The 26,582-nt window shown below is 35.8% G+C and overlaps 1 protein-coding gene across 4 annotated transcripts in view; it reads left to right on the forward strand.

Annotated features, from left to right (window-relative positions):
- LOC110029785 (uncharacterized protein At1g04910) overlaps positions 1 to 26,582 on the forward strand; it is a 78,613-nt gene that overhangs the window by 20,114 nt on the left and 31,917 nt on the right. Inside the window, exons 4-8 of one of the 4 annotated variants that reach the window (XM_020732214.1) lie at positions 8,861 to 8,928; positions 9,055 to 9,143; positions 12,878 to 13,075; positions 20,875 to 21,079; positions 21,191 to 21,352. In XM_020732214.1, coding sequence (XP_020587873.1) covers positions 8,861 to 8,928; positions 9,055 to 9,143; positions 12,878 to 13,075; positions 20,875 to 21,079; positions 21,191 to 21,352 — 722 coding nt within the window. Of the gene's footprint in view, positions 1 to 8,860; positions 8,951 to 9,054; positions 9,144 to 12,877; positions 13,076 to 20,874; positions 21,080 to 21,190; positions 21,353 to 26,582 lie in introns of those variants that run through there. The other 3 variants (XM_020732215.1, XM_020732216.1, XM_020732217.1) reach the window with 3 other exon arrangements.

Below are 26,582 nucleotides of genomic sequence, written 5' to 3' on the forward strand. Positions count from 1 at the left end.
CGTGGGCGGCGGTGGTTGCGTTCCATACGCGGTGGCGAGCAGGGGGGGGGGGGGGGGGGGTTGTTGCTGCTCCATCCTTCCTCTTCCCTTCTTTCCTTTTTCCCTCCTCCCCTTTTCCTTCCTTCCTTTCCTTCTTTCTTATTTTCCTTTCTAGCGTCGGTCTTACTCCCCACCTCCCAACCCTACAGCAGGCCGTTGCCACTCCTGCCCTCTGCCCAGCAATCGTCGGCTGCTTCCCAACCCGCCAAATCACGGACCGCTGTCCAGCCCCCTTCTGCAGTGAGCAGGCCGCTGTACTCTATTTTTCTACCTTCCCAACTGCTTTCCGCTACCCCAGCTATTGTCCCACCTTCCCGACATGCTACCCCACCTTTCAACCAACCTGAACCGCCCTTGGGATAAACTCTCGAGTTGTTCATTTGTGTCTTGTATTTTGGTGATGTTATTTCGAGTTTGTGTGTTGTGACCCTCTTTTTTGTTTTTACCTTTCTTCTCCGGTATCATTTGGTATTAGAGCAGCCCAACTCTAGTCCCATCCTAGGGTTTTCTACTAGTTTGCCCCTACCTAATCCAACAAACAATTTTTTTCTTTCCTTCCTTTATTTTTTTCTCTCTCTTGTTTCCTTGTTTCTTCTTTTCGTTCCTTCCAGGATCCTGAACCGTCAACCATGCCACCAAGGAGATCTATGCTAGAGCCTACCTGAGACGAGATACGACGAGAACTCTGCCATCTTCAGCGGAGGCTCATGGATATTGAAGAGCAAATCCAGTGGGAGATTACCTTTGATTTTGATATGGAAGGTTGAAGAGAAGAATGAGTAAATATGAAGATGAAGCGTGAAACACAGTGCTAATTTCAACCAACTTACTATCGTCAAAAGTTACAATTGCCGATCCATCTTCTAGTTCACCCCTGCAACCTCTTTCCTACAACTGCCAACCACCTCCCAACTTTTCTACAACAACCACAAACTTCCCTATAGCTGTCGTTCCATCTCCCATCCCCCGTAGCCTCTCCCCTACAACTGGCAGTGACCTCCCAGCTCTCATACAGACTCGCAACTCTCCTACAACTGCCAACCACCTCCCAGCTCTCCTATAACACAGCCCTCGCCTACAGCTGCTAGCCACCTTCCAACCCTCTTCCTGCTAGTGCAAACCGCTACTGCTGTCAGCTCTACTACTTCCCTCGGGACTCCTTCCAATCGCTGTCTCTCTTACCAACCACTCTCCAACAGCCCATCCGACTCTTCTCAACACTCGTCTAGCTCTCCCAGCAGCTGCATACCACCCTACTATTTCCCTTAAGAGCCCTTTCAGTCGCAGTTTTCCTCGCCGACCACCATCCAACCGCATGGCTGTCTTTATTTGTTTATGTTGTGTTGTTTATCATTTATTTTCCGCTTTTCTAGCGTCATGTTTGTAATCTTTTTGGAATTTAACAATCATATTGTACCCGTCTTTTAAGTTATTAATAAATTCATGTCTTGCGTCGTGGTTTGGGTTCTCCTCCGGTATCAATAATGATTAGTAATAAATTTCACCTTACAATGTGATCTTGTGTTATTTTATGAATAAATAAAAGATTTGTAACAAGTGGAGAGACCCTCAGTACATTGTTGAGGGCAAGTGAATGGAAAATAGAACATCTTATTTACTTGCAACAACAGTAAAAAAGTAGTGGGCTATTTTGAATCTTTAATTACTTGGATACAATTGCACGAAGATATTGATAGTGTTTGGTATATGGTCAGACACCTAAGTAATATCCATGCATTGAAAGATTTATCTGAGGCATTAAAATTATATAGATTAGAAATTTCATCATTTTGAGCTAGAAAGCATAACTTTAATGACTTTTCTAGAAAGTCGATATAGTTCCTTAGCTTGTTAATTTCTTCCGAGTTAAGTTTTCTAGTCTCTGTGAATTGAGTGTCTTATCAACTCTTTCTTATCCAAAATAACTTCGAGGTTTTTTATTTTTATGGAGTTTTCAACAATTTTCGTTATTATGCCCTTTCTTGTAGCAACTACATGTTATGTTATTTTTCTGTTGAAATTTTCGTGCTTCATTTTTACAAGGTTAAGTGAAAATCAATTCTTTACATATAGTTTTTGTGATTGTCATTGTCGACCCTTTTGAGTTGGGAGTTTTTAACATTGTAATCTTATCCATTTTCAACCTGTACAAGGCAGGCTCATTATGATAGGTCATAAATTTTTTTCCACTTTTTTGATGCAAATCTGATCAAATTCATATTAAGACCTACAATAAACTCAAAGACCTTTTCTTTACCAATTATTTTTGAAGGACAATATCATCACTATATTTCATTTTGAGACCTTGATCGCTTTCTATCTCTAAATACTAACCTCAAAGCTTCATTGCAATGACAGAAATAACAACAAAGATGACAAACCTTTTATCCTTCTAAGTCGGGTCGGCTTCATTAATCCTTTTTCTCCATTATGTTCTATTGAGTGTCATATTTTCATTTAAGTCTAATAAATTAAGATCATTTTTATACAATATACCCAGTCATTTTAGGCATACCTCTGCCTTTCTTAACATAAGTTGAATCTAAAACATCTACTGTTCTAACTGGATCATTAGATGGTCACGTTAAATTTGATTAAACATTCTAAGAAGACTCTCTAATCTTCTATGCAATTGGAGCTACACTAACCCTTTCATGGATATATTCATTTTGTATTTTGTATCTAAGCATCTAGCCACTCATCCGCCTGAGCATTCTCTTCTCAACAACACTTAACTTTGTTTTATGCTTCTCGTTTAAAGACCAACATTCTGCGCCATAATACATTGCATGTTTTACCACGATCTTATAAAATTTTCCTTTTAAGGCTAATCGGTACTTTTCTATCATACAATAGGCTTGATGCATTCCTCCACTTCAACCAATCAACCTGAATTCTAATAATAACATCCCTATCTATATCACCATCATTTTGAACAATAGACCCAAATATCTAAAACGTTCACACCTTTTATTGGTTTGATCACCCATAGTTACAACTTTTGCACTAAAGCTACTATTACTATAATTACATTCCATCTATTCAGTTTTAGATACACTTAGATGAAGGTCTTTAGACTCCAATGTCGACGTCCATAATTCATGTTTTTGCCGAACTTCTTTAGGCTTATCCACAAGAAGGATATCATCAGTGAAAAACATACACCGATGTACATCCTCTTGTATTTGCCCAGTAAGATTATCCATAACTAAATAAAAAAGTTATGGGCTTAAAGCCGATCACTGATGTTATCTAATTGAATTAGGAAAATACTTTGTCAATTCTCATTCTGTTCAAACACAAGTAATAACTCTAGTATACATATCTGACTTGAATATAAGTCATATCAACACCTTTCTTTTCTAAAATTCTCTGAAGAATTTGTCTTAGAACCTTATCGTAAGCTTTTTCTAAGTCAATAACAATCATATGTAGATTCGCCACAGTCTCTCTGCATTTCTCCATCAAACCTATCAATACATGTATAACTTCTATAGTAGACTTGTACGACATAAATCCAAACTGATTATGAGAAATCCTTGTATCACATCTTAACTTATGTTCAACTACCCTATTCTATAATTTAAAAGTATGACATATTGGCTTAAGTTCTCTATAATTTGCATACTCTTATGCATCCTCTTTATTCTTAAAATTCCTCACTCTTCGGGCATCTTTTTAGTTTTAAAATTATTTTAAAGAGTTTAGTAATGCCAATAAAGTCTCAAATTCTTAGATATTTCCAAACTTGAATAGGAATATCATCAGGTCCTACTGATTTCTATTATTGGTTTTCTTTAAAGCATCCATAACTATGTTTTTACTAATGCGAAGGTAAATTTTGATTGGATTAGCCCAATTTTCTTCATTCATAATGATTGGCATGATGAGAAGTTAGAACTCCTAAATATGATGAAGCAAGCAGAGTAAAAGAAATTAGGCCGAGAAATTAGTTGGAAAGCATAACCTAACTTAATGTTGTGATACCATGTAGAAAATAGGAGAATGGCAAAAATGTGCTTGCATTTTGATACATTTAAAATATATCTTTACAAAGCTGCTTATTATTAGAAGTTATACTAGTAAATAATTTATTTCTTTAAAAAATTTCCTATTTTGAATTTATTTTCTTGGATTAGATTTATTTTCTTTCTCATGTTAGGCTTTTCTATTTTATGTTGTTTTCTTTTCCGCCAAATAATTAATATGATATGATTAATTGGAGATATATGTGTTATATCTTTCATTTCTTGTTATTTCCCTTTTCTTGTCTTTCCCATTCTAGAATTCATGTAAGAGTTATTTATAACTCTTTTTCATATCAATAATATAATTTTCGTTGAATTTTGAAAATCAACATGGTATCTGAGCTAGGTCTCCGACCCTAGTCACATGGCCGCCAGACTCCCTTTCTGCCATCCTCCTTGCAGGAAGGGAGTGACTCTTAGCCGGACCTTCTCTGGGCAGCCATTAGAATCAGAGACATCCATAGATTCTCCCTGCATCCGACAAGAACTAGTTGTCAGAGTTGATTGCTGTTGCCGACAATACCTATAGCTTTTGCTGCGCCTCATTTTTTTCTTTGTGCAGACAATTAACCATTTGCCGTAGTCGATTTTTGCAGCTGACAATACCTCAGCATTTGCTGCGCCTCATTTTTTTCTCTACGTAGGCGTCCGATTCACTGTGAAATTGCAATTTCAGTTGTTTTCCCTGCGCAGGCATTCGGGTAGCTGCAGGCTTGCATTTTTAGCCGACTGTGTGCCTTATTTTCTCTTTCTAGTGGAATCTTGTTCCGTCGGTGGAATTTGTTTTTCTTTCGAGTGCAAATCTCAGAATATCTCCGGTTAAAATCCTGATTTTTCACACCCTGGTTCAAAACATTGTCCCTTGCAGAACCGCAGAGGGAAGAAGCCATTTTCCCCGCTGACTTCCTTGTAGTCTCTCCTCGGCGGGATCTTCCAGCTACCGGACCTCCCGATCTCCTTCTAGAACCGCGGTAGGAGCTAACAACAACTGGACCTATCCCTGTAGGCTTTCCCATCGATGGAACCTCCTCTTGCAGCCTTTTCTGCTGTTAGAACGTTCTGCGGACATACGTTCTGCTGATTGGACTTCTTACCATGAACTCCGGACCTATTTCTGTAGCTCGTTTTCTCCCTTGCAGTCTTTTCGACCGCTGGACCTCCCTCCTGTAGCTTTTACCACCGTCGGATCTACCTCTATAGATTTTCCCTTTGATATTTCAGGCAGCTGAACCTCTTGTTTGCAGGTCCCTAACTGTTGAAAATCTTCTCTGCCGGCTGGAAAACTACCCTTCAAACCTTAGCAACACCTTCATTTTGGTCGCAAATTCTTGCCAGCCCCAAATTTCTGTCGGCTACACATTCCTGCAGCCACCTCTGTGGTGTCCTCCGCCAATTCACATGCATTGATTGTGGAAACGAAGAGAAGCTTGTTACTGGGAGTTCATCTTTGGTTTGCTTTCAAAACGACTTGAGAAAAGTTATTACAGAGGCGAGATTGGATGTATCCTCGAATGGAATCATAGCAACAAACTACATGCTCTTCTCCGTCGGTTTCTTCTCTTCTATTGAAAAACTCCATGCAAGTTCTTCCTTTGCCACTGAAACTCTCTCTGCAGCCAGAAGTATCCTGTCTCATGCCCTCCTTGCTGCAAAGCCTCTTCCTCTCTGAGTTTTTTCTGCAACAGGCCCTTCTCCGGTGCTTGCTCCTACATGAGGCCCTCCTCCGGAATCTTTCCTATAGCAGACCCTTCTTCGGAGCTTTTCTTGCAGCAGACCCTTTGGAGCTTTTTCCTGCATTAGACCCCTCATAATCCTTCTTGCAGCAGCCTTTCTTTCGGAGCTTTTCTTGCAGTAGACCCTCCGAAGCTTTTTCTGCAGTAGGCCCTTTGGAGTTTTTTCCTGAATCAGGTCATCCTCTGGAATCTTTCATGCAACAAACTCTTATTTGAAACTTTTCTTATAGTAGGCCCTCATTCGGAGTTTTTTCTTGTGTCAGGCCTTTTCCATAATCTTTCCAGCCACAGACCATCATCTGAAGTTTTTTTTCTTTTTTTTTCTTTTGTTGGCCATACCCTGCAGTTTCCAGCAGGTTGTCTACTTTCTTGCTAATTTTTCTACAACATTACCTGGAGAAGTCTTCTGTCTACCTACAAACAGTACAGAAATTGTAGCCAAAGACAACCGCTGTCAACTAGAAGTAAGCCTATCCTGAGGCTGTCTATTTTACTACAAACTTCCCTACAATATTGCCTGAAGGAGCCTTTCGACTACCTACGAACACTACAAAAACTACAGTAAAAAACAACTACAATCAATTAATAATATCCCTAAATGCTCTTGGGGTCGACTAACAAGCAAGAAATGAATACTTCAAGTTTTATCTGGCAAAGGGTATTCTTTGCCCATTGTTTGATGTTTCTTGATGAAAGTTGAACATAATTTTCAACCATGTTTCAATTTGAGGGGGATTGTTAGAAGTTATATTAGAAAATAATTTTTTTCCCGTTAGAAGTTTACTATTTTGGATTTATTTTCTCAGATTGCATTTATTTCCTTTCTTATGTTTTGCTTTCCTATTTTATGCTGTTTTCTTTATCTTCAAATAATTAATATCAATTGATTAATTGGAGGTATATGTGTTATCTTTCTTTTCCTGTTATTTTATTTTTCTTGTTTTTCGTATTTTAGGATTCATGTCATTATCAATAGAATAATTTTCGCTGAATTTTGAAAATCAACAATTATACATCTTGAAGATAAGTAATAATTACAATTAAAAATCTCTCGCATCTTGAATCCATGTGCCTTTAAGTTTCTAATTTTCGCATGCTTACATAGCTACATGTTTTTTTTTTACTGTTTTGTTGTCTGCCAATCTCAACTTATTGGACTGTTAATGATATTTTCCATCTTTTGCATGCGATCATCCATAAATTCTTCTTTAACTCGATTCCACAATGGCCCCTTTGCTTTCTTTGTCCACTTCCTTCGCTTCTCGTAACCTTTCTATTTTGGGGCAACCAATCATCCTGCATTCTCTAACAGATTATTATTAGGGGTGATTTATGTACATATTAAACAAACTTCATTATTTTCTGACATAACTCCCCAAACCCAAAATAAATTTAGAAATAACATACTCCTAAGGCTCTATGTTACCATTCTGTCTCCTACCTACGCTCATTGACTCCGGCCAAACTGCTATCGTGGCGGCTCTTCCTCCTTTTCTCCTTCCTCCTTCCTCCTTCTTTTCTCCTTTCTCCTTTTTCTTTCTTCCTTCTCCCTCATTTTTCTTCTGTCTTCTTCCCCGACCTCCTTTTTCTTTTTCTCCACCCTTCTCTTTTTTTTTTGCCATCAAGCTAACACTTTTTCTTCTCTATTTTCTTCCTCTCTTTCTCTCTCTTCCCGTTTTTCTTTCTAACACATTTTCCTTCTTCTACCCATAGCTGCTTCTCTTTCTTCTCCTTTTTTTTCATCCAATTAGGGGTGTAAATGAGTTGAACACGAGCGAGCCTGGGCTCAGCTCGTGTTCGGTTCGTTTATATTTCGAACAAAAAAATCTGTTCGTGTTTAACTCATTTGCTTATCGATCTGAACATAAGTTTTTCGCAAACAAAAACCAATTTAATAACCCTAGTCATGCATGCAACCATTAAAGGTGTAAACGAGCCGAGCTTGAGCAAGTCCAGACTCGGCTTGTTAAAAATTATCACTGTTCGTGTTCGACTCGTTTGAATATCGAGCTCAAAAATTCCTTTTGTGTTTGTCTTGCTTGCTTATCGAGCCGAACACGAGCTATTCATGAATAATGAGCTACTTTGACAACCCTGATTACACAGTCGTAGAATGTTAAGAGTAGGACGATATTTAAATATTGATATTTATATTAAAATATTTATTTAAATAAAGTTTAATATATTTTTATTCTATTTTTAATTATTAATTTTAATTGATTTGAAATCATTGTAACATTGTAGTCAATTAAATTATTTAAAAATAATACGCATTATACACGCACACACACATGCACAAATATATTTAATTATTTCGAGCCAAAATGAGTCAAACACAAACGAATAAAATTTTGTTCATGTTTGACTCATTTATATATCTAGCGCAAAAAATATTGTTCGTGTTCAATTCATTTGCTTAGCGAACGAATCAAACGTGAGCTACTAAACGAGCCAAACACGAGCTGTTGGTGAACAATGAGCCGTTTTGATAGCCCTACAACCAACCAACACCTTTTCTCCTCTCTTTTCTTCTTGCTTCTATCTTAACCCAATCTCTCCTCCTCTCTTATCTTCCGTTAACAGAACGTCTGTTGAGGGAAGTTAAACTAGTGTTAAATTTTGTAAATAGTGAAGTTTTGGTGCTAAATATGTAAATGGGAGAGTTTTTTGTGCTAGGAATGTAAATCTCAGTTTAAAAAGTTGTCCCCATGAATGAGTAGCACATTATAGTCGAAGTGCTACTTAAAATATCTTCTAAAATTTGTTTCTTTTCTCTTTATTTGTTATATTGTTCTTCTACTCTTCATCATTTGTGTGTGCATGCATATAGTTATTGATAAATTAGAAGAGAACATTGATGAGTTCTGATGTTGTTTTTGGAGAAATAGAAAAATGGTGATTTGCAATTGTTAAACTTTTGTCTTGTGAGATTCCCCCCTGTAATTCTGATCTTATGCTTTTAATATTTAACCTCCTTTCATCCTTTAATTATGGTATTCACTTGCTGACTGTATCTTCTCTCTCTCTCTCTCTCTGTTCCTGTTTTTGCTTCATCCTTAGGTTTGCCTGAATCTAATGGTTACATTTATGTTGAAGCAAACGGTGGCTTGAATCAGCAACGCACATCGGTTATTCCTTTTCTTAAAATTTGTATATATTTCTTAGTTTTCTTTTCTTCATTATTTTATTCATTAAATATTTTAAATAGATTCAATGTATGATTTTTTGTTTTTTTTGTTTTTTTGTTTCTGTAGATATGCAATGCAGTGGCGGTGGCTGGCTACCTTAATGCTACGCTTGTAATCCCAAATTTCCACTATCACAGTATTTGGAGAGATCCTAGGTTTTTAAATATTGAATCATTGTTGAATCTTCTTCATTACCTTGTTCAATTTAAGCTTAATTTTCACATATGCTTATGAATTACAAAGTAGTTTTGTGAAACCTGTATCATTGATGCATCCTCGTCATTATCCATGTTCAGTTTAAACTTGATCTTCACATTTGCTAATGAATTCCTCATTGCTATTAATGGTGCTAGTCACCCTCTAAGTGATCGGCTTCTTAATATCCGATGCATCTGGCTTGCTCAACTTAAAGATGTTAAGCACTAAAAAATTATATAATTTACCTGGGAAGACATTTTTTAGATAGTATTATACAAAAATCACATAAGATGTTAACATATTAGCGAATAAAAGGTATATTTTTGAAGTTTGTGTTCTTCTAAATGTTAAAATGATAAAAACCTAGGTAGACCATCTAAAATAAAGTTCTTGCTAGGATCATGATACTGTTCTAGGCCTCCTGAAGGTATTTGAGTAGTGGATTTTGCAAGGAGGTAGTTGTCGAATAGCAAGGGAACAAAAATATGCGAGTTCGACACTGTTTGAAACAGATAGGCTTAGTTTGGTGGCTTTCCCCACTGAAAATAGCAAGAATCATGAAATGATGAGACACGAGCAGAAAATCGATTCACTACTTGTTCTTGAGCAAGATACATACACATCACTTGTAAAAGGAAATAATATAAGACTTTATTAGGATAGAAATCAAAGATTACAATATCCAAAACTCACAAACAAAGCAAAAGTTTCCGAAAGTAGAAAATAACAACACATAAAGTCTCTCATAGAAAAACCTTATCTGAAAGAAAGAAATAGGAAACAAATCATAATGGAAAGTAATTGGACTGAAATATGTAATGGAACGACAGTCCATTCGTAATCGACTTCTTGCGATCACGAGAATCCACTCTTCCCACTCGGGAACTCAATAGGGTTGCAAATTTCGTTGATTTTGATACGTGCCAGTCGATAACATAACTCCGACAGAGAGGGAATCATGTGAAGTCCCGCTTTAATATCCGAGAGAGAGGAATCGAAGAGCTGAAGAGGGGGAGGAGTAAGGGAAGGGGGAGGTCGAGGAGTCAGGAAATCGAAGAGGTGAAGCTGAAGGGGCCAGGAATGAAAGGGATGAATTCACTTTTTAAATCAGAGACAAGATCAATTTACCTGGAGAGTCGATGGTGCATACAAAAGTAGAAGGATCGACAAGCGCAAGTGAGGGCTTCCCTATAGCTGGAGGCAACGACGTAGACAGATGATGACATCTCTGTCAAGCACAGAGGAGGTGAAATTCAACGTTTGTTTTGGGCAGCTACAGCTTAACAACTTATTAGCTGCAGTTTAGCTATCTCAGAAAGCTGTTGTTGTGATAACTGTTTCTGGATAAATGACCATTCTACTTTCCCTTGTTTAGTAATAATTTTTATATTAGAACTGTCATAGTGATATATTTGATACTTCAGATGAAGAAATTCACATCTAAACAGTCAAAAATTTAGATACACTTCTTTCTTTAAAAATGAGCACCAAGAGTGCCAAAAAAAGTAAAAAAAATTACAATTAATATAATGATTATATTGTTCTTAACATGCAGACGGTGTATGTCTCATGCTACATCTACCTCTAGTGATTGCATCCATTCACGATTACCGTCGACAGTGGAATCTGCTGGATTGTTTGCCCACCAGAAGAAGCCACACTGCTCTGCGATGATCCGCAGGTAGCTGTAAAACTATCTTCCGTAGCTATGTGCCCGATGCGACGTCTGTAAAGAAGACTGTAGTCCGCAGTGACAGAGCATTCGTTCGGAGGTCCCTGAAATGATGGAGCTTATCTTTTTTGAATGATTAAAAAGTCAATCCATTAGTCATGACAGAAGTTGAAATTGCTAAAAAAAGTAATTAATTACAGTTTTTTCAGGCATGAGGTTTCAGAGAACTCAATATATCAACCATTGAATCAACCACTGCAAAAAGAACGATAGACCTTGTAAGAAAATGAGTTCTTGGTTGCCTTTAACCGACATAAAAGCAACCTACTGTGCGTCACATGTGCATAACACCAAAGAAGGTCATTTTAAAGAATCTCATAAACCGATACACCGAAAAGAAGAGGACTTGATTGTCTTCATTCAGATTTTACATGTAACGCTAACCAACAACGACCAACAAGTCATCCAGAAGAGCACATAAACGTCAAAAGTCTCATCATTGACCACTCAAACCCACAAAAAAAAAACAAAAAAACAAATGAGAAAAAAATCATACTTACAAATAGTGTAAAAAGTTCAAATCATAAATGTAAAATGTAAAGTACAAACTATTTTATATAAAATAAATATAGTACTGACTGTTCAATACATAATAGTAAATAAATTAGAAATATTCCTATCAGCCTCTAACTAATGCATCCGTTATCTGTTCCCTTAACTCCACCATTTTGCTTGTTCTTTCCCCCTCTCTAGTACATATAGTGGAAGGATTATTCTCAACTCGTGACAGAGAATTCTCAAGATGGTACTTAAATGCTGTGGGCGGTATATGCTCCTAATACTCGTCAGCCCTACGAAAGTCAATGTTGTTACGGGATGGATGCCGGCGAACACAAATGTTTAGGGTCATCATGGTAATCACAATATGCACCTGTTTGGGGAACCGGTAAGATGACATATCGTAGAGTATAACCCGTTTATTCTACAAACTCCGAAAGTTGTCTCGATAAGGGTCATCATGGTAATCACAATATGCACCTGTTTGGATATCAACACATAAGGAGCGTGTCTTTTATTAAATATCTCTTTTCTGCCACGTGCTACATTGTTAGCTCACTCGAAATCAGGTTAGTGATATCTCAAATCAGGATAGAGTTTGAGATACTCTCGTTGTAAGTGATATCTAACATCAACCAATGAATATTTATCTAAATGTAATAAATACTTATTATGATGGTTAAAGTGAAACACAAATGTATTTGGGGCTCGAGTGTACCTTCAGAGGGTGTGGGAAGTTGTAGTAGGGATTTCGTGTTGTTGCTTTGAAAATTCTACTGTCGTGTGTACTACCCTCTCAACCAGGCATGACATAAATAAAACACATGTTGAAATCACAAACATGCATGACATTCTGCATAGGGGCCTCACAACGCCAGATGAATGCGATCTTCTCATTGTTTGGAACCCGTGCATCAACGTGGGTTCCATCTCCAATGCAGTTTTACTCGAAGATGAACGAGTTTTAAAAGAACGACATACATTTTTAATATTGAATGGAATCACCATGAAATGTTACCTTAAAGAACGACATGTACCGTGCATCATATGCAATCTTCGTAGGAGTCTGTTCGAACAAAGGATTGGTAGGTTTAATAATCTGTGAAGACAAGCTCACAAGTGCTTCCAAACCAACTGAGGGGTATCTACTAATCGCTTCATATGAGTGCTAAAATTTTTTCATTGTGCCTCGCATTAATGCTATTCTGCCTTAAATGTGATATGTTCGTTCTATTTTAACGCTTTGTTCCTGATAACCCACATTTTTGTTGTTTTTATGGAGCTACGGAAGTTTCATACTCTTGGTTTCATTATTATTTGATAATTGTAATATTAAAATGGCATAACGCAATAATTGGTAACTGTAAAATAGACAGTGATAATTTGTCTTATTCGTTTAGTTGCAGCTAGTTCAATGGCATTGGTGATACACCTAATATGCCTTATTCATTTACTTTGCAGCAAGTTCAGCGATATTTATGATGAAGCCTATTTTATTACAAGTCTGCAAAGTGATGTACGGGTGGTTGATAAAATTCCAGAATATATAATGGAAAGGTTTGGTCATAATATGAGCAATGTTTACAACTTCAAGATAAAAGCTTGGTCTTCTATTCGCTATTACAAGGATGTTGTTCGTCCGAAGTTAATTGAAGAAAGGTGAGTTGGACATAGTGATCATCTTTCAGCTATTTTGGGATTCTTGTGCCATTTTCATTTCAGATATGTTCATCGTTTTATGAATGTCTTCCAAAGATGTTAGTGGATATAATTTTAAGATGCTTTTGGTTGTTCTAAACTAAATTAAACATTCACAAATGTATGTTGCTTCGTATGATGCATATTTCTTATGATTAACGGATGTGTAATACGAGCGAAGTTAAAAGAAAAAAATAAACAATCCAAAATCTTCCTAGTCCTTTTTTGCACCTCCTTTTTAGTTGTATATTTTTCCTGATGTTCAGTTTAGTTCTTTAACCATATTTGAATAAAAATGATCACCCTCATGTATATCCATAGTCCGGAATAAATGAGCGACTAAAATAGGCAGACTCAAAGATTTAGGAACCATTTAGCCATGTACTCTGAAAAGGTGTTGACTGGATGTATATAAAATATGTTGTGCTTGTTGTAGAAACTACTAATTGAACAATAGGTATCATGTTGAACGTACTAATTTAACAATAGGTATGAGACCGTGCAGTTTTGCTCTTACCTCCTTAGATGAGGTAAAGGGTTCAAATCGACCATCGCACACTACTCAAAAACAGGAGAATCAATTTATCTCAAGTTGCATCATGAACATGAATAAAGTTGAGATCACCTTTGAAGAAAGTCATATATTTAGTTGGTTGCACTTAAGATGATCCATTACCTTTGTTTTTCAACTTGTCAATCTAAACGAAATCAATCATTACAAAATCTTTTGGCCTGGGCTATAAAAAAGTTGAACTTGAGCGAGTTTATCTTATGCTTGTGTTTGGCTATTTCAAGTTTGTGTACATATGTTTGGCTATTTCAAGTTTGTGTATATATGTTTGGCTCATATTCGAAATTGTTTGTGATTGTTGTATTTGCATTTACTGTTCTGAATTCGAGCTAAACACAAGACAATTTCGAGTACGCGAGAATAACTTAATAAATAAGGAGCTAACATGATAAAATATTACAATCACTCTACTTATTTGCTAATCAACTAATAAATCTGAAAATAATACAAAATTAAACATGCACATGCAGACGTTGATGTGCACACGCACACACAAATTTACATAAATACATACATAACATGCCAAAAATGATAAATAAAAGATCTATTTGTGCTCAACTTGTTAAACAATGTGCTCAAGTAACTATTCAATATTAGTTTGCTTACTTAACAAACGAATTGAATACAATTTTCATAGAGAGCAAAACATAAGTTTGTTAACAAACTGAGTTTTTATATAGCTCTGCTTCTGAGTTAATGGTAAATTTCCATAGTATGTGTTATTATTTTGTGACATGAAAATGGCATTTCATGATAATAGATTTCTGCATGGATTTACTCGTATTGCATTAATTGTAAATTTTTGTCATAAGTGTTTTGTAACAGATTATTCATGAATGCATTAATTACATGAAACCATTTGCTTTATGGTTAATTCGGTTGCTCATAGTTGGAGACAAGGTTTTCAAGGTCGAATTCGGGAACTTAGGTTGGATTGATACATAAGTTTTAAACTAATAAAAAAATCATAAAATTAAAAATAATTTATATTTATTCCATAAACCATCAACATATTTGTTCAATTTGTCAACATAAATTACAAAATTACATATTAAAAAACAAAACATATCTCAAAGTTAAATATTAATCTAAAATGAAAGTGTGAAATAAGATTATGGTAAGTACTCACTTAAAGTTTGAGTACGCTTTGGGAACATAGATCATTAGTGGCTTCCTCGTCACTTCTAGTATTTTCTAAAGTGTCATATGTAAGAATTTGTCATCCTTTTGTTTAATTTAATAACATAACTAAATAATCCATTATAAGCTTTAAAAAATAGATAGAACTAGAAAATAAAAAAAATACTTAAAACATCAACGACATAAATTTAAAAATAGTAAAATTAAATTAAAAATAGTGTAAAAATTAATAAAAGGAAAAATTTTAAAAAATTCAAGAAAATAATGTCATTTTATCCTTTGCATAAAATAAAATAAAAAGGTACTTTAATCAGAGATGTCAAACAACAAGCTAATTTGCTGTTGCCGACTTGCTCTCCTTATATTTGTTTGAATTGAATATGATTTTCATGCTTTGAACTACTCTAGTTTCGTCTTTCATTCGAATATTAGTTGAATTTTCCTTCTTGCTCCATCTCTTGCATGCTCAGAGAGGTATCAGTGTTGACTACCAATGAATGATATATACATATAATATAAGATAGATTAATATTGTTTTATACTATCATATAACAAAATAATATACTCATTTGATGCACTCATCTCAAACGCTTTAAGAAAAGCATAAGGATTATTGAAGACACCGAGGCATAAGTATCGAGGTATTTTTTGTAAGCTTCTGGTCTTGGAATGTCTTGTAGCATATGCCTCAATAACTTTTTTAAACTATGGTTAGAAATTAAGTTCTACAAAACAATGTGGTTTGTTAAATCCATTTTATGCTTGGATGTGGTTGGAAACATTTGGATTTTAAATTTCATAAACCTCCTCAAAACTCCCTCAAAAATATTTTCATTGCCACACTGAAAAAGAGTGAAAAATGAAATCATCATTTTTTAAAGTACTAATATTTGCAAGCAACGAAGTGAGATCTTAGCTTTTTGTGACCAATTTTAATTTTTTGTACAGCGCTTGCTTTATATTTATAAGTGAAGGGTTGGGGACACCTCCCCACACTTCCATCTATTTTACCATTTATGACAGTAATATCAACAAAAAATCCAGTATAAATGCATATTAATTCAAGGCATTGATAAAACTAGCAACTCTACTATCAACGACTTGAAAATGTGCAAGGAATGGGCATATTTTTGGTTGATTATAACTGGAACATATTGACTACGTAACTGGCACATATTTTTGTTTTATTTTTCCATTTTCATTGGAATATCTCAATACAGGCTAAATGAATTTTAGTGTGTATCCATTTCCAATGCATATCTTAGTTGCATATTTTTTCTTTTGGCAGTTTATGTGCTTCCTTAGTTATAATGAACACAATAATCTATGACATGTTGATGGAAATTTGAAATCATACGCTTAGAACACACAAGCCGGTGATCATAATGAGTTTTACCTTAGTATTTTTTTCTTTTAGTATATTGTGTAAAACATGTCACCAGTGATGAGATCTAATATTAATGGGATATGCTCTTTAATTTTTTGAATTTTTTTGTTTGGTGATGTTCTTTAGTGCTTATGAGATTATTTTTGATACTAAGATTTTTAATATTATAAGTGCTTATGCTCCTCAAGTAGGTTCAGATATAAGTTCTAAAGTAAAATTCTAGAATGACTTAGAAGGCTGAATAAAAATGATACCTCTTGAAGAAAGAATTTTTATTGGAGAAGATTTAAATGGACATGTCGGTAGAGTGGTAGAAGATTTTAGAAATATTCATGTGGTTACGGTTTTGAAGTTAATGAAAAAGGTTAAGCTATATTAGATTTTGCTTTAGCTTATGCTTTTGTTATTGCTAATATTTTATTCAAAAAAAAAAGAGATGAATATATTATTACTTAGAAGAATAGATCTAATAAAACACAAATTGATTATTTTCTTATGAGAAGAAGAGATAATCGAGATTGTAAAGATTGTAAGGTCATTCCAAGTGAGGATTTAAGTACTCAACATCGATTATCAGCTCTAGATTTTAAGATGAAGAGTTGTAAATAAAATTTACTCGGAATCATCGTCGTAAAATTAGATGGGGATACCTAAAAGACAAGTAAAATTCAAGATTTCAAAATTTGGGATGTTCATGATGAAGCAAATTCTACGTGAAATAAAATAACAAACACTATTAAACTAGTGACAAAAGTTGTACTAGGAGAATTAAAAGAAAAAGTTTCTATAAATAAAAATAGGTGGTGGTGGAATAATAATGTGCAAAAAAGATAAAATATGAGAAGATATGTTATAAAAATTGGTTTAAATGTAAAAGTTTAGAGAATTGAAAAAAATATCAAACAGTCCGTAGGAAGTCTGAGCGAACAATTCGGGACACAAAAAAAATTGTTTTTAGTGATCATTATAATAGTTGAGGGTGCCTAAAAAACAAATAAAATTATTTATATGAGTAAAGTTCAAGATTTCAAAATTTGGGATGTTCATGAAGATGGGTGGGATGTTCATGAAGAAGCAAATTCTATGTGGAATAAAATAACACACTATTAAACTAGTGACAAAAGTTGTACTAGGAGAATTAAAAGAAAAAGTTTCTATAAATAAAAATAGGTGGTGGTAGAATAATAATGTGCAAAAAAAGATAAAATATAAGAAGATATGTTATAAAAATTGGTTTAAATGTAAAAGTTTTGATAATTGGAAAAAATATCAAATGGTCTGTCGGGAGTCTAAGAGAACAATTCGTGACGCTAAAAAATTCGTTTTTAGTGATCTTTATAATAGATTAAATACTACGGAGGGTGAAAAATATATGTATATACTAGTCAAACAAAGAGAAAAAAAAGTAAAGATTTAACTCAAGTAAAGTGTATTAAAGATGAAAATAGAAAAAAAGTGCTTTTCATAGAAAATGATATTCAAAATAGGTGGGTGGGTTATTTTGATAAACTTTTTAATGAAGTTTCGGAAAATACAATGGACTTTAGTGATTTTAATATCGTTAATAATAATTAAATGTTTCATTTTTGTGGCCGCATTAGTAAAAAAAAGTTAGGGAGGCTTTAAAGAAAACCAAGGGTTGAAAGTCTGGAGGACCTAATGATATCTCAATTGAAGTGTTGAAATATTTAGGAGATTTGGGAGTTGCTTGGCTTAGTAAACTCTTTAATATTATTTTAAAAACTGAAAAGATGCCCTAGGAGTGGAGGAAGAGTATTTTGGTCCCCATTTTTACGAATAAAGGGGATGCACAAAAGTGTGCAATTTATAGAGAAATTAATTTGATGTGTCATACTTTAAAATTATGGGAGAGGGTAATTGAACATAGGTTAATACTTGTTACAAAGATATCTCATAATCAATTTGGATTTATGTCTGGTAGGTGTGCTATGGAAGCTATACATTTATTGAGAGGTTTGATGGAGAAGTTCGGAGATAATAAGGAGGATCTACATATGATTTTTTTTGATTTAGAGAAAGCTTACGAAAATGTTTCAAGAGATGTCCTTTGAAGAGTTTTTGAGAAGAAAGGTGTTGATATGACTTATATTAAGTCATTAAAGATATGTGTACAAGGGCTGTTACTTGTGTTCGAACTGAAGGAGGATTGACCAAATATTTTCCTATTTCTGTTGGATTACATCAGTGGTTTACATTAGGGATTTACATTAGGGATTGGCTTTAAGCCCATATCTTCTTGCTTTAGTTATGAATGGTCTTACTTGGCACTTGCAAGAGGATGTTCAGCGGTGTATGCTTTTTGCTGATGATATCCTTCTTGTGGATGAGATGAGAGAAAAAACTAAAAAAAACTTGAATTATGGAGGTTTGCCTTGGAGTTTAAAGGCTTCGTTTGAGTAGAACTAAAACTAAATACATAAAATGTAAATTTTAGTAGTAGTAGTTCTAGTGACAAAAATGTAACTATGGGTGATCAAATTATTAAAAGGTTTGAAAGCTTTAGATATCTCGGGTTTAGTGGTCAAAGTGACGGTGATGTTGATGGGGATGTTATTAGTAGAATTCAAGTTGGTTTGTTGAAGTGATAGAAAAGTACGACTTAGACTAAAAGAAATGATTAGGTGGATGAGTGGCTTTACACTTAGAGACAAAATGTGAAATGAATATATTCGTGATTGGGTTGGTGTAGCTCCAGTGATGGCTAAAACTAGAGAGAGTCATCTTAGATGGTTTGGTCACATTAAACGTTGACCATCTTATGATCCGATTAGAAGAGTAGACGTTTTAGATTTGACTTATGTTAAGAAAGGAAAAGGTAGATCTAGGAAGACTTGGGCATATTGTTTATAAAATAGTTTTAATTTATTAAAATTAATTGAAAATATGACACTAATTAGGACACAATGGAGAAAAAAGATTCATGTAGCCGATCCCACTTATGGGATAAAGGTTTTGTTGTTGTTGTTGTTGTTGTGGTGATGTCCATTAGTACAAGATTTTAAATCAGGTCGTTCAATTTTAGGTTAACATATATAGAGTTTAGATTCAATTCTACAATTTCTAAAATAGAAATGAGAATAGTTAGAAGGATACCTGATGTTGTATCATTGCACCATGCTATTTGTGTCCCTGCTATACTACTCATTGTCTCTTTTGAGCATTTTTTCCTAGCATGTACGGTCTATTGCTCCTGTTGTTTTCTCCTTATATTCTTCCTTCTTCCATTTTTGGTTTCTTGTTCATGTTGCTCATCCGATTCTGGTTATGCACCCCCTATGGTTTGGTACTACCCGCTCTACTATTTCTTGCTACTATTATGGTGTTGCCTCTACTAGCCTGCCATTCCCACTACTTGCCTCTAATACTTGCTAACATTGTCGCCTCTTGCCGCTTTCCTTCTACTGTCTCAATTCTTTATTTCTTGTATCCACTTTAGTGCCTTCGCCTGCTGTGATCTTGGCTTAGTTGGCTCTTTGTTGACATTATTCATTCTTCTTTTCCAAGTTTTCTTGCAAGTAGATTTTGAATTGGATTTTACAAATCAAGATAGGAACTTTGAAAGATTTTAAGGTGGAATTCATGAAGGATGTATCGAAACTTGTCGTATTTTTATATATCTTAGTAGATTATGGAATGATTCTCATTTTGACCTCTTTTTGGGCAATCAATAGGACTGACTCATTGGCATGGAAAAATCAGTAAATTTGAGTACAATAAGAGTTATAGTTTTCTCTATTTTTTTGTGTACGTGCTGGTTTAGGATATATTCTTTGAGGGCTTTGTAGGTGTTGAGAATTGTTTTTGAGGACTAGTTTCTCAGTATTAGCATGATGTCTGGTTCTTCTTTATGGCGGTTTCTATCCTCAACTTATTATAATTTATTTTTTTGTTTGTGTTTGTAATTTTTTCAGGTATGATACATGCTAGATTCTTTTGTTAGCATGAAACTTAGGGTATGTTTGGGGCAGCGACAATTGTTTGAAGAACCAAATGTGAAGCTGCTGTAGAAGTTATTGATAAAAAATTTGCGGTGATTGTTACAAATTTTTTTGGTTTTAGAAAAAAGTCAGGCCACAGCTTTTTAGCATTCAAAGCCACCGCACTTAACTAGATCTGATGGCAAAATGCAGCTTTCAATAAAAAAAATAATTTTTTGCCAAACAGAAAAAATTGTAGTGAAATCTTACGTTTTGCTAGCTATTTTTGGTACGGTGCTTCGGATTTTAGCAATTAATTAGTTAACTATTATTTTGACTTAAAGATACATGTTTGTTGTTTTTACATTAGTAGTGATTTATTTTGGCTAAAATTAAGAATTTATTTTTTAGAAATTGTACATTTTTTTTTTTGTTTTGTGCATAAAATCTTTTGTTGTATTACCCTGATTCCTTAATCATTCTACATCACATGGTCATTGCGATGCGAGTTCTTGGAAATTAACAGGGTGGATCAAGTTAAATCTATCTAGGTTTTTGGGGGGACATGGGGATATTTATTTGTGATTTTTGGTTAATGGAGAATGTTTTTTTCCTCAGCAGAATGCATGTTTATACGCTTCAGCATATATATATATATATATATTGCGGGTGTTTCTTTTCTGTGCTGATTTTTCAAGCATCATTTTTTCCATTGATTAATCAGGTTTATAAGGATTTCTCCTTTTGCGAATCGGCTGTCATTTGATGTTCCACCTGCAGTTCAAAGACTTAGGTGCTTGGCAAATTTTGTAGCCTTAAGGTTTTCAAATCCCATTGCAAATTTGGCTGAAAAGCTTGTTTCTCGAATGAGAGAAAGGAGCATAGATAATGGTGGAAAGTACATTGCAGTTCATCTGCGCTTTGAAGAGGTATGCTTCTATATGCCAGAGCTTGAACCCTGGAGTTTGTCACGATAATTGTGCACAGAAGCTATTATTTGAAAGGCAATATTAAATTGGATATGAATTTTTTTTCTGTAGGATATGGTTGCTTTCTCGTGTTGTGTTTTTGATGGCGGAGAGGAGGAGAGGCAAGACATGATTGCGGAAAGAGGTTGGAGAGGAAAGTTTACAAAACCTGGTCGGGTTATTCGACCTGGTGTTATTAGAACAAACGGAAAATGCCCCCTCACACCCTTAGAAGTACGTTTTATTCATTCAGGATTACAGGCAATCATTTTTTTAAATATAAACTATTATGATATTTAGTTGCCTAGATTGCATACTTATTCTTGCACTTTGGATGATTTGTTTATTCCCAATGCCTTATTGAATGTAGTATGGATATTGGAATCAATCTGCTGCTTCCAATCCCTTGATGTGGATGCCTTGTTGGTCTAATAATTCAAAAGGTCTTACTAAGAGCAATACTTTGAGATGAAATATTTACCCGGAAAATGAAATTACATAAAATTTAGTTGAGAAACTGTTATTGTCTATAATGTCTTCAATACCTTTGACAAGCTCATTCATGTGTCATACATATATGATCAAAGTGTATTGAACTTTTTCTTTAGAATATTACTCGATTGAACATGCACAACAAATATCACTTACATATGGGTGGTTTGGCATGAACCGCTTTCCAAATTTGTTGTAAAATGTTGACCGTCATAAGTAACCACTAGTTCGATCTGGTCAAATATGACGATATGACATAAAAAGGATGTGATTTCATGAGAAATCAACAATACTTGTTTTGAATTCATTGCTTATTTACTAAATGGATAGTCACAAAGTTCTTGAAACATTGAAATGGTTTATAAATGCCCTTGTATTGCCCGAGCTGTGACATGATGAAAAGATCTGAATTAGCTACAGAGGATTTTCTCGGAATTTGCACATGAACACATGTTTAATGTATAATATTAATAATAATAATTGTGGAATTTTGAGGTTTATTTTCAGGAACAATCTTCCTTGCAGACCGCCGCTAGCTAGCTCATAGAACGTCCTTCGACAACCCTACTGGACCTTCCCAAGCAGACAGAGGAGCCATTTCTTCCACCCATCCATTGCTCAAGCAGGCAGTAGCTGTTAATTCGTTTACAAACCTAAATGTGCCTTGGTCTTGTGACAAGGTACGAAACGATGATGTTTAGCTTTATGGAGATTAGTTCTGAATCAACGACTAGAAATTTTGCCCAAACTTCCCCGAAACTCTCACTTTATCGCAAATCATAAACTCAATGGCCATAACTTTCTTCAATGATCTCAATCTGTGTTTATATATATTTTTGGAAATGAAAAATGTGAATTTCTCTTGGGAGAGGGTTCAGTTCCCGAGTTCAGTGATCCTAACCATCGCTCGTGGAAGATCTAGGATCGTATGATCATGTCTTGATTGATCAATTTTATGACAACAAAGATTGGAGAAAATTTATTGCTTTATAAGGTAGCACAGGTAATTTAGGAGGCAACTTGTTAGACTTATGAAAATTTTGCAGAATTGTTTGAGATTGAGAATTCTACGTGAACACCAACAAGAAGAGTGAAGTGTGATTCAATACTTCAACACACTTATAATGCTCTAGTTACAGTTAAATATTTATGATACTTATGCTTGAAAGTGACCTCAAGATGTTATGTTGTATAAAATAATAACGGAGAAGAAGAGTATGATCAAGTTTTTATTGGGTCTAAATAAGAACTTAGTTGAGATCATAAGAGGAATCAAGGGGATGAAGCCTCTCCTTATCACTAGAGAAGCCTTTCTAAAGTTAGAAAAGAAAGTAGGAAGAAGCTTATGATGGGAAGAAGTTTGAATTCATCTAGAACTGAAAATTCTGCCTTGGACACAACTTCTCCTATGTGTCAAAGTGAAAGATGAATCATTCCTTGTGTGAACATTGTAGGAAACTTTGTTACACAAATAACAAATGCTGGAAACTACATGAAAAAACCTGCAGATTGAAAATCGGGAAAAGGGAGGAAAGACTAAGACAACAAGGCCCTTACTTCTACTGCTTTTGAATGGTCGACAACCCTATTCCCTTCACCAAGGAACTACCGGAGATTTTGAAGAAATTTCTTTCGAGCATAGAATGGCCAACCAGCTTGATGATACACCAAATGTATCATGTGCTTTTCCTATCTTATTAATAATGGAAGATTTCAACCTTGAATAATAGATTCATATGCTTCTGATCATATTACTGGAGATATTCATGTTCTGGCGCTTAGGTGCCTAGTAAGCTGGCTGAGCGCCTTGGCACCCAAAGGCTGGCGCCTAGGCGCCAGTCAGTTGGTTCCACTATGCTCAATTTTGCCTTGGCTTCACTCTATTTTAGCTCCTCTTCACATCAAATATCTTACCTGTTGTACCTGCAATTAAATCACAAAAATACTTATGTTTAAAATGCAATCTCATTCATAGACATGTGTAAAATATAAAGAAAATTAAGCATGCTTTAGGACATATCAATAACTCACCCTCCTATTTTGAATATCTTTTTCTAAAAAAATATTTTTTGAGTTTAATCTTTAATACATTTTATTTAAGTTAAATCTTTTTTTCTATTTGGCTTGCTAGTTTATACATATATTTTTCACCCTTCTTAGTATCTAATCTATTATAAAGATCATTAAAAACATAAATTTTAGCATCACAGATTGTTCTCTTAGACTCTCTACGAGCCGTTTGATATTTTTTCGAGTTCTCTAAGGTTTACATTTAAACCAATTTTTATAACATAATTTTTTATATTTTATCATTTCTTGCACATTATTCCACCACCAATTATGTTTAGTTATAGAAACTTTTTTCTTTTGATTCATTGAAGAAAATTAATTAAAACAAAATTTACCTTGTGTAGTAATAAATGCCTGTTTTCTACATCAGTCGGAAGCATTTTATCTGGTGATAACCGAAGTAAACTTTGAGGAATCTCATTACTGAGTATCTTACCGCTGTCCACCAAGATGTCAATCTCTAGCACGGGGTAGGTGTTTTTCGGACATGCGGCGTTGTGATTGATGAAGTCGACGCACATCAGTCACTTTCCGTTGGCTTTCTTGACCATCACCATGTTTTGGAGCCAAGTTGGGTACTGGACTTCACGGACATAACCGACGTCCAACAACTTTTGTACCTTCGCTGTTATCAGTTTGACCAAAGTTCCAGCAGTCGTCCGAATCTTCTGCTGGACCAACCAAAAGTAGGGGCTGATGTTCAGGCGTTGGTACGTTACGTCGACTGAGATGCTGAACATTTAAGCCACGGTTAAAACAAACACCTTCCGGTGCTCTCGAAAGGTTCGTATAAGATGTTTTGTGATTCCTGCATCGAAATGCTCACTGATTAGGAAGATCATACCGGGTTCTTTGTCGAACACTGGCACTTGGAGGATGGTTTCACTGGTCTCGAGACTCCACTCTCTCTGGATTTGGATATCGAGTTGTTCATGGTCAATATTAGAAACTGCTCGTAAATAGTAGCTTCTAGATTACTCCATGTTCTTCTGGACCGTAATCTCCTCCCCGACACCAGGAAACTTTATGGCCACATGGTAGGAGGAAGTCACTGCTCGGTGGCTTTTCAGGATTGACCGACCAAATATAACAATGAAGTTTGGCGGGGATTCTATATGAGAAAATCCTCCGTGCTGGTATATTTCTTCTCGGCTTCTCCCCAAGCGATGGCTAGGGCGATGAGGCCTAATGTCTCCTTCCTTTACCCGGAGAATTCGAACAACCGACCGTCCAGTGCTGTCAATCGTTCAAGCCGATCTTAACAAAAACCTTTTTAAATAGGATATTCACCGAACTCCTTGTATCAACAAGAATGCTACCAACTAAGTAGTTGTTGATTAGTGTTGTGACGACGATCGCCTCATTTTAGGGGTTCCCCTTCGGTGGGAGATCTGCATATGTTAAGGTATTGGTAAATGGTCACGTGTATACAGGACGATAGAGCATACCTCCCCCGAACGTTATCTCTTCATGCCGGATGGTCGGGGTCCTCCCTCGAAGACGACCGGGATTATCCTTGCTACATGGACCTCATTTGCTTGGACAACTTCGTTTGAGGGTTCTCCTACTGGAGCTTTGCTCTGCCACTGTGTGTGTGCCCTGACTGCAACAAACATTTTGAACTTTTCTGCGCAGATGAGTTCCTCAATCAGATTTTGAAGGTGACGACTTTCCTCTGTGTCGTCACCGTTGTCACGGTGGTACTGGCTGTTTTCTTCGGATCTCATAAGGCCGGGGTGGCTTTCAGTGGCGGGGTCGGTTTGAAGTAATCTTTGTTTTGGATGACATGGACTATTTCAGCTATTGAAACGTTGAGGGGTGTCAAACTCTGCATTTCCAAGTAAACATGCGGCCGCTCGTAATATTGACCCGATCATTGATCAGAGCGCCGCTTCCGGTCATGGTGTTCTGGAAGCGTGTGATGCAAGCCTGTAGGCTCTCGATTTTTCACTGTTTGTGGCCGAGCAGGTTGCCCGAGCCTTCCCTTGACATTTGAATCTTTGAGAAGTGTGAAACAAAGTGTCTTTTAAATTCATAGTATCTTGGGATTGTTTTGGTCGGTAGACCGTTGAACCACCAGAGGGCCTACTCCTTCAAGGTGGTTATGAAAATACGATACATTATGGGGTCGTCAATCTGGAGTAGATCGACTGATGAATCAAATTACTTACGTGGTCAATCAGGTTGGTCCTTCCTTTGTAGGAATCCAGGCGAGGGATCCTTAGCTTGGGCAGGATACCACCTCTTTGATTTGGCGAGTTAAAGCCCCTCCTGCGAGCGGCCTAACATGCACTCGCATTGGCTTTTCCCATCGCCCGTTCGCCTGTGCAGACACGGCTGTGTTAGTGTACTGGGACTCGTCGTGCCCCTCTGTCCGTTGGTTACTGACTTGGTTGTTTAGAATAGGCGGGTTCTCCAGTGGGCCCCTTTGGAGACGGACTCCCTGAGGTTCCGCTTCTAGACAAGGCTTTTGGTTGTTCCTTTAGGTCATTGCTGCCTAGAGGGCCAGAGGACCTCGAATTGCTCCATCATGAGAGTTATTTGGGTTTGTAGGCTTTAGACCTCTGCATGGACGTCTGGTTGCGTAGCATCTCTACTGGGTCCCATGCTTGTTTTCTCTCTTTGAGAGGTTTCTCTGTCATAGTATTTTCCCTTTCTTGTTTGTGGCATGATCCACACTCTCCGCACCACCTTTTAGGATGTTGAATCGTAAAGTCCTTTGTGAACACACCCTGAGAGTGAGAACCTGACGAAGGAGGAAAAGGAAAAAATAGTAAAATAAGTTTAGAATTCACTGTAGAGAGAATCAAGAAAGCTCATTTTATTCGTATTTTTGCCTTCTATTTATAGAGACAAATTTTCTACAATTACAGAAAGGAGGAAGCAATTATGAAAACCGCTC

Source organism: Phalaenopsis equestris, unplaced genomic scaffold (assembly GCF_001263595.1).
Source record: "Phalaenopsis equestris unplaced genomic scaffold, ASM126359v1 Scaffold000601, whole genome shotgun sequence".
Lineage (NCBI taxonomy): Eukaryota > Viridiplantae > Streptophyta > Magnoliopsida > Asparagales > Orchidaceae > Phalaenopsis > Phalaenopsis equestris.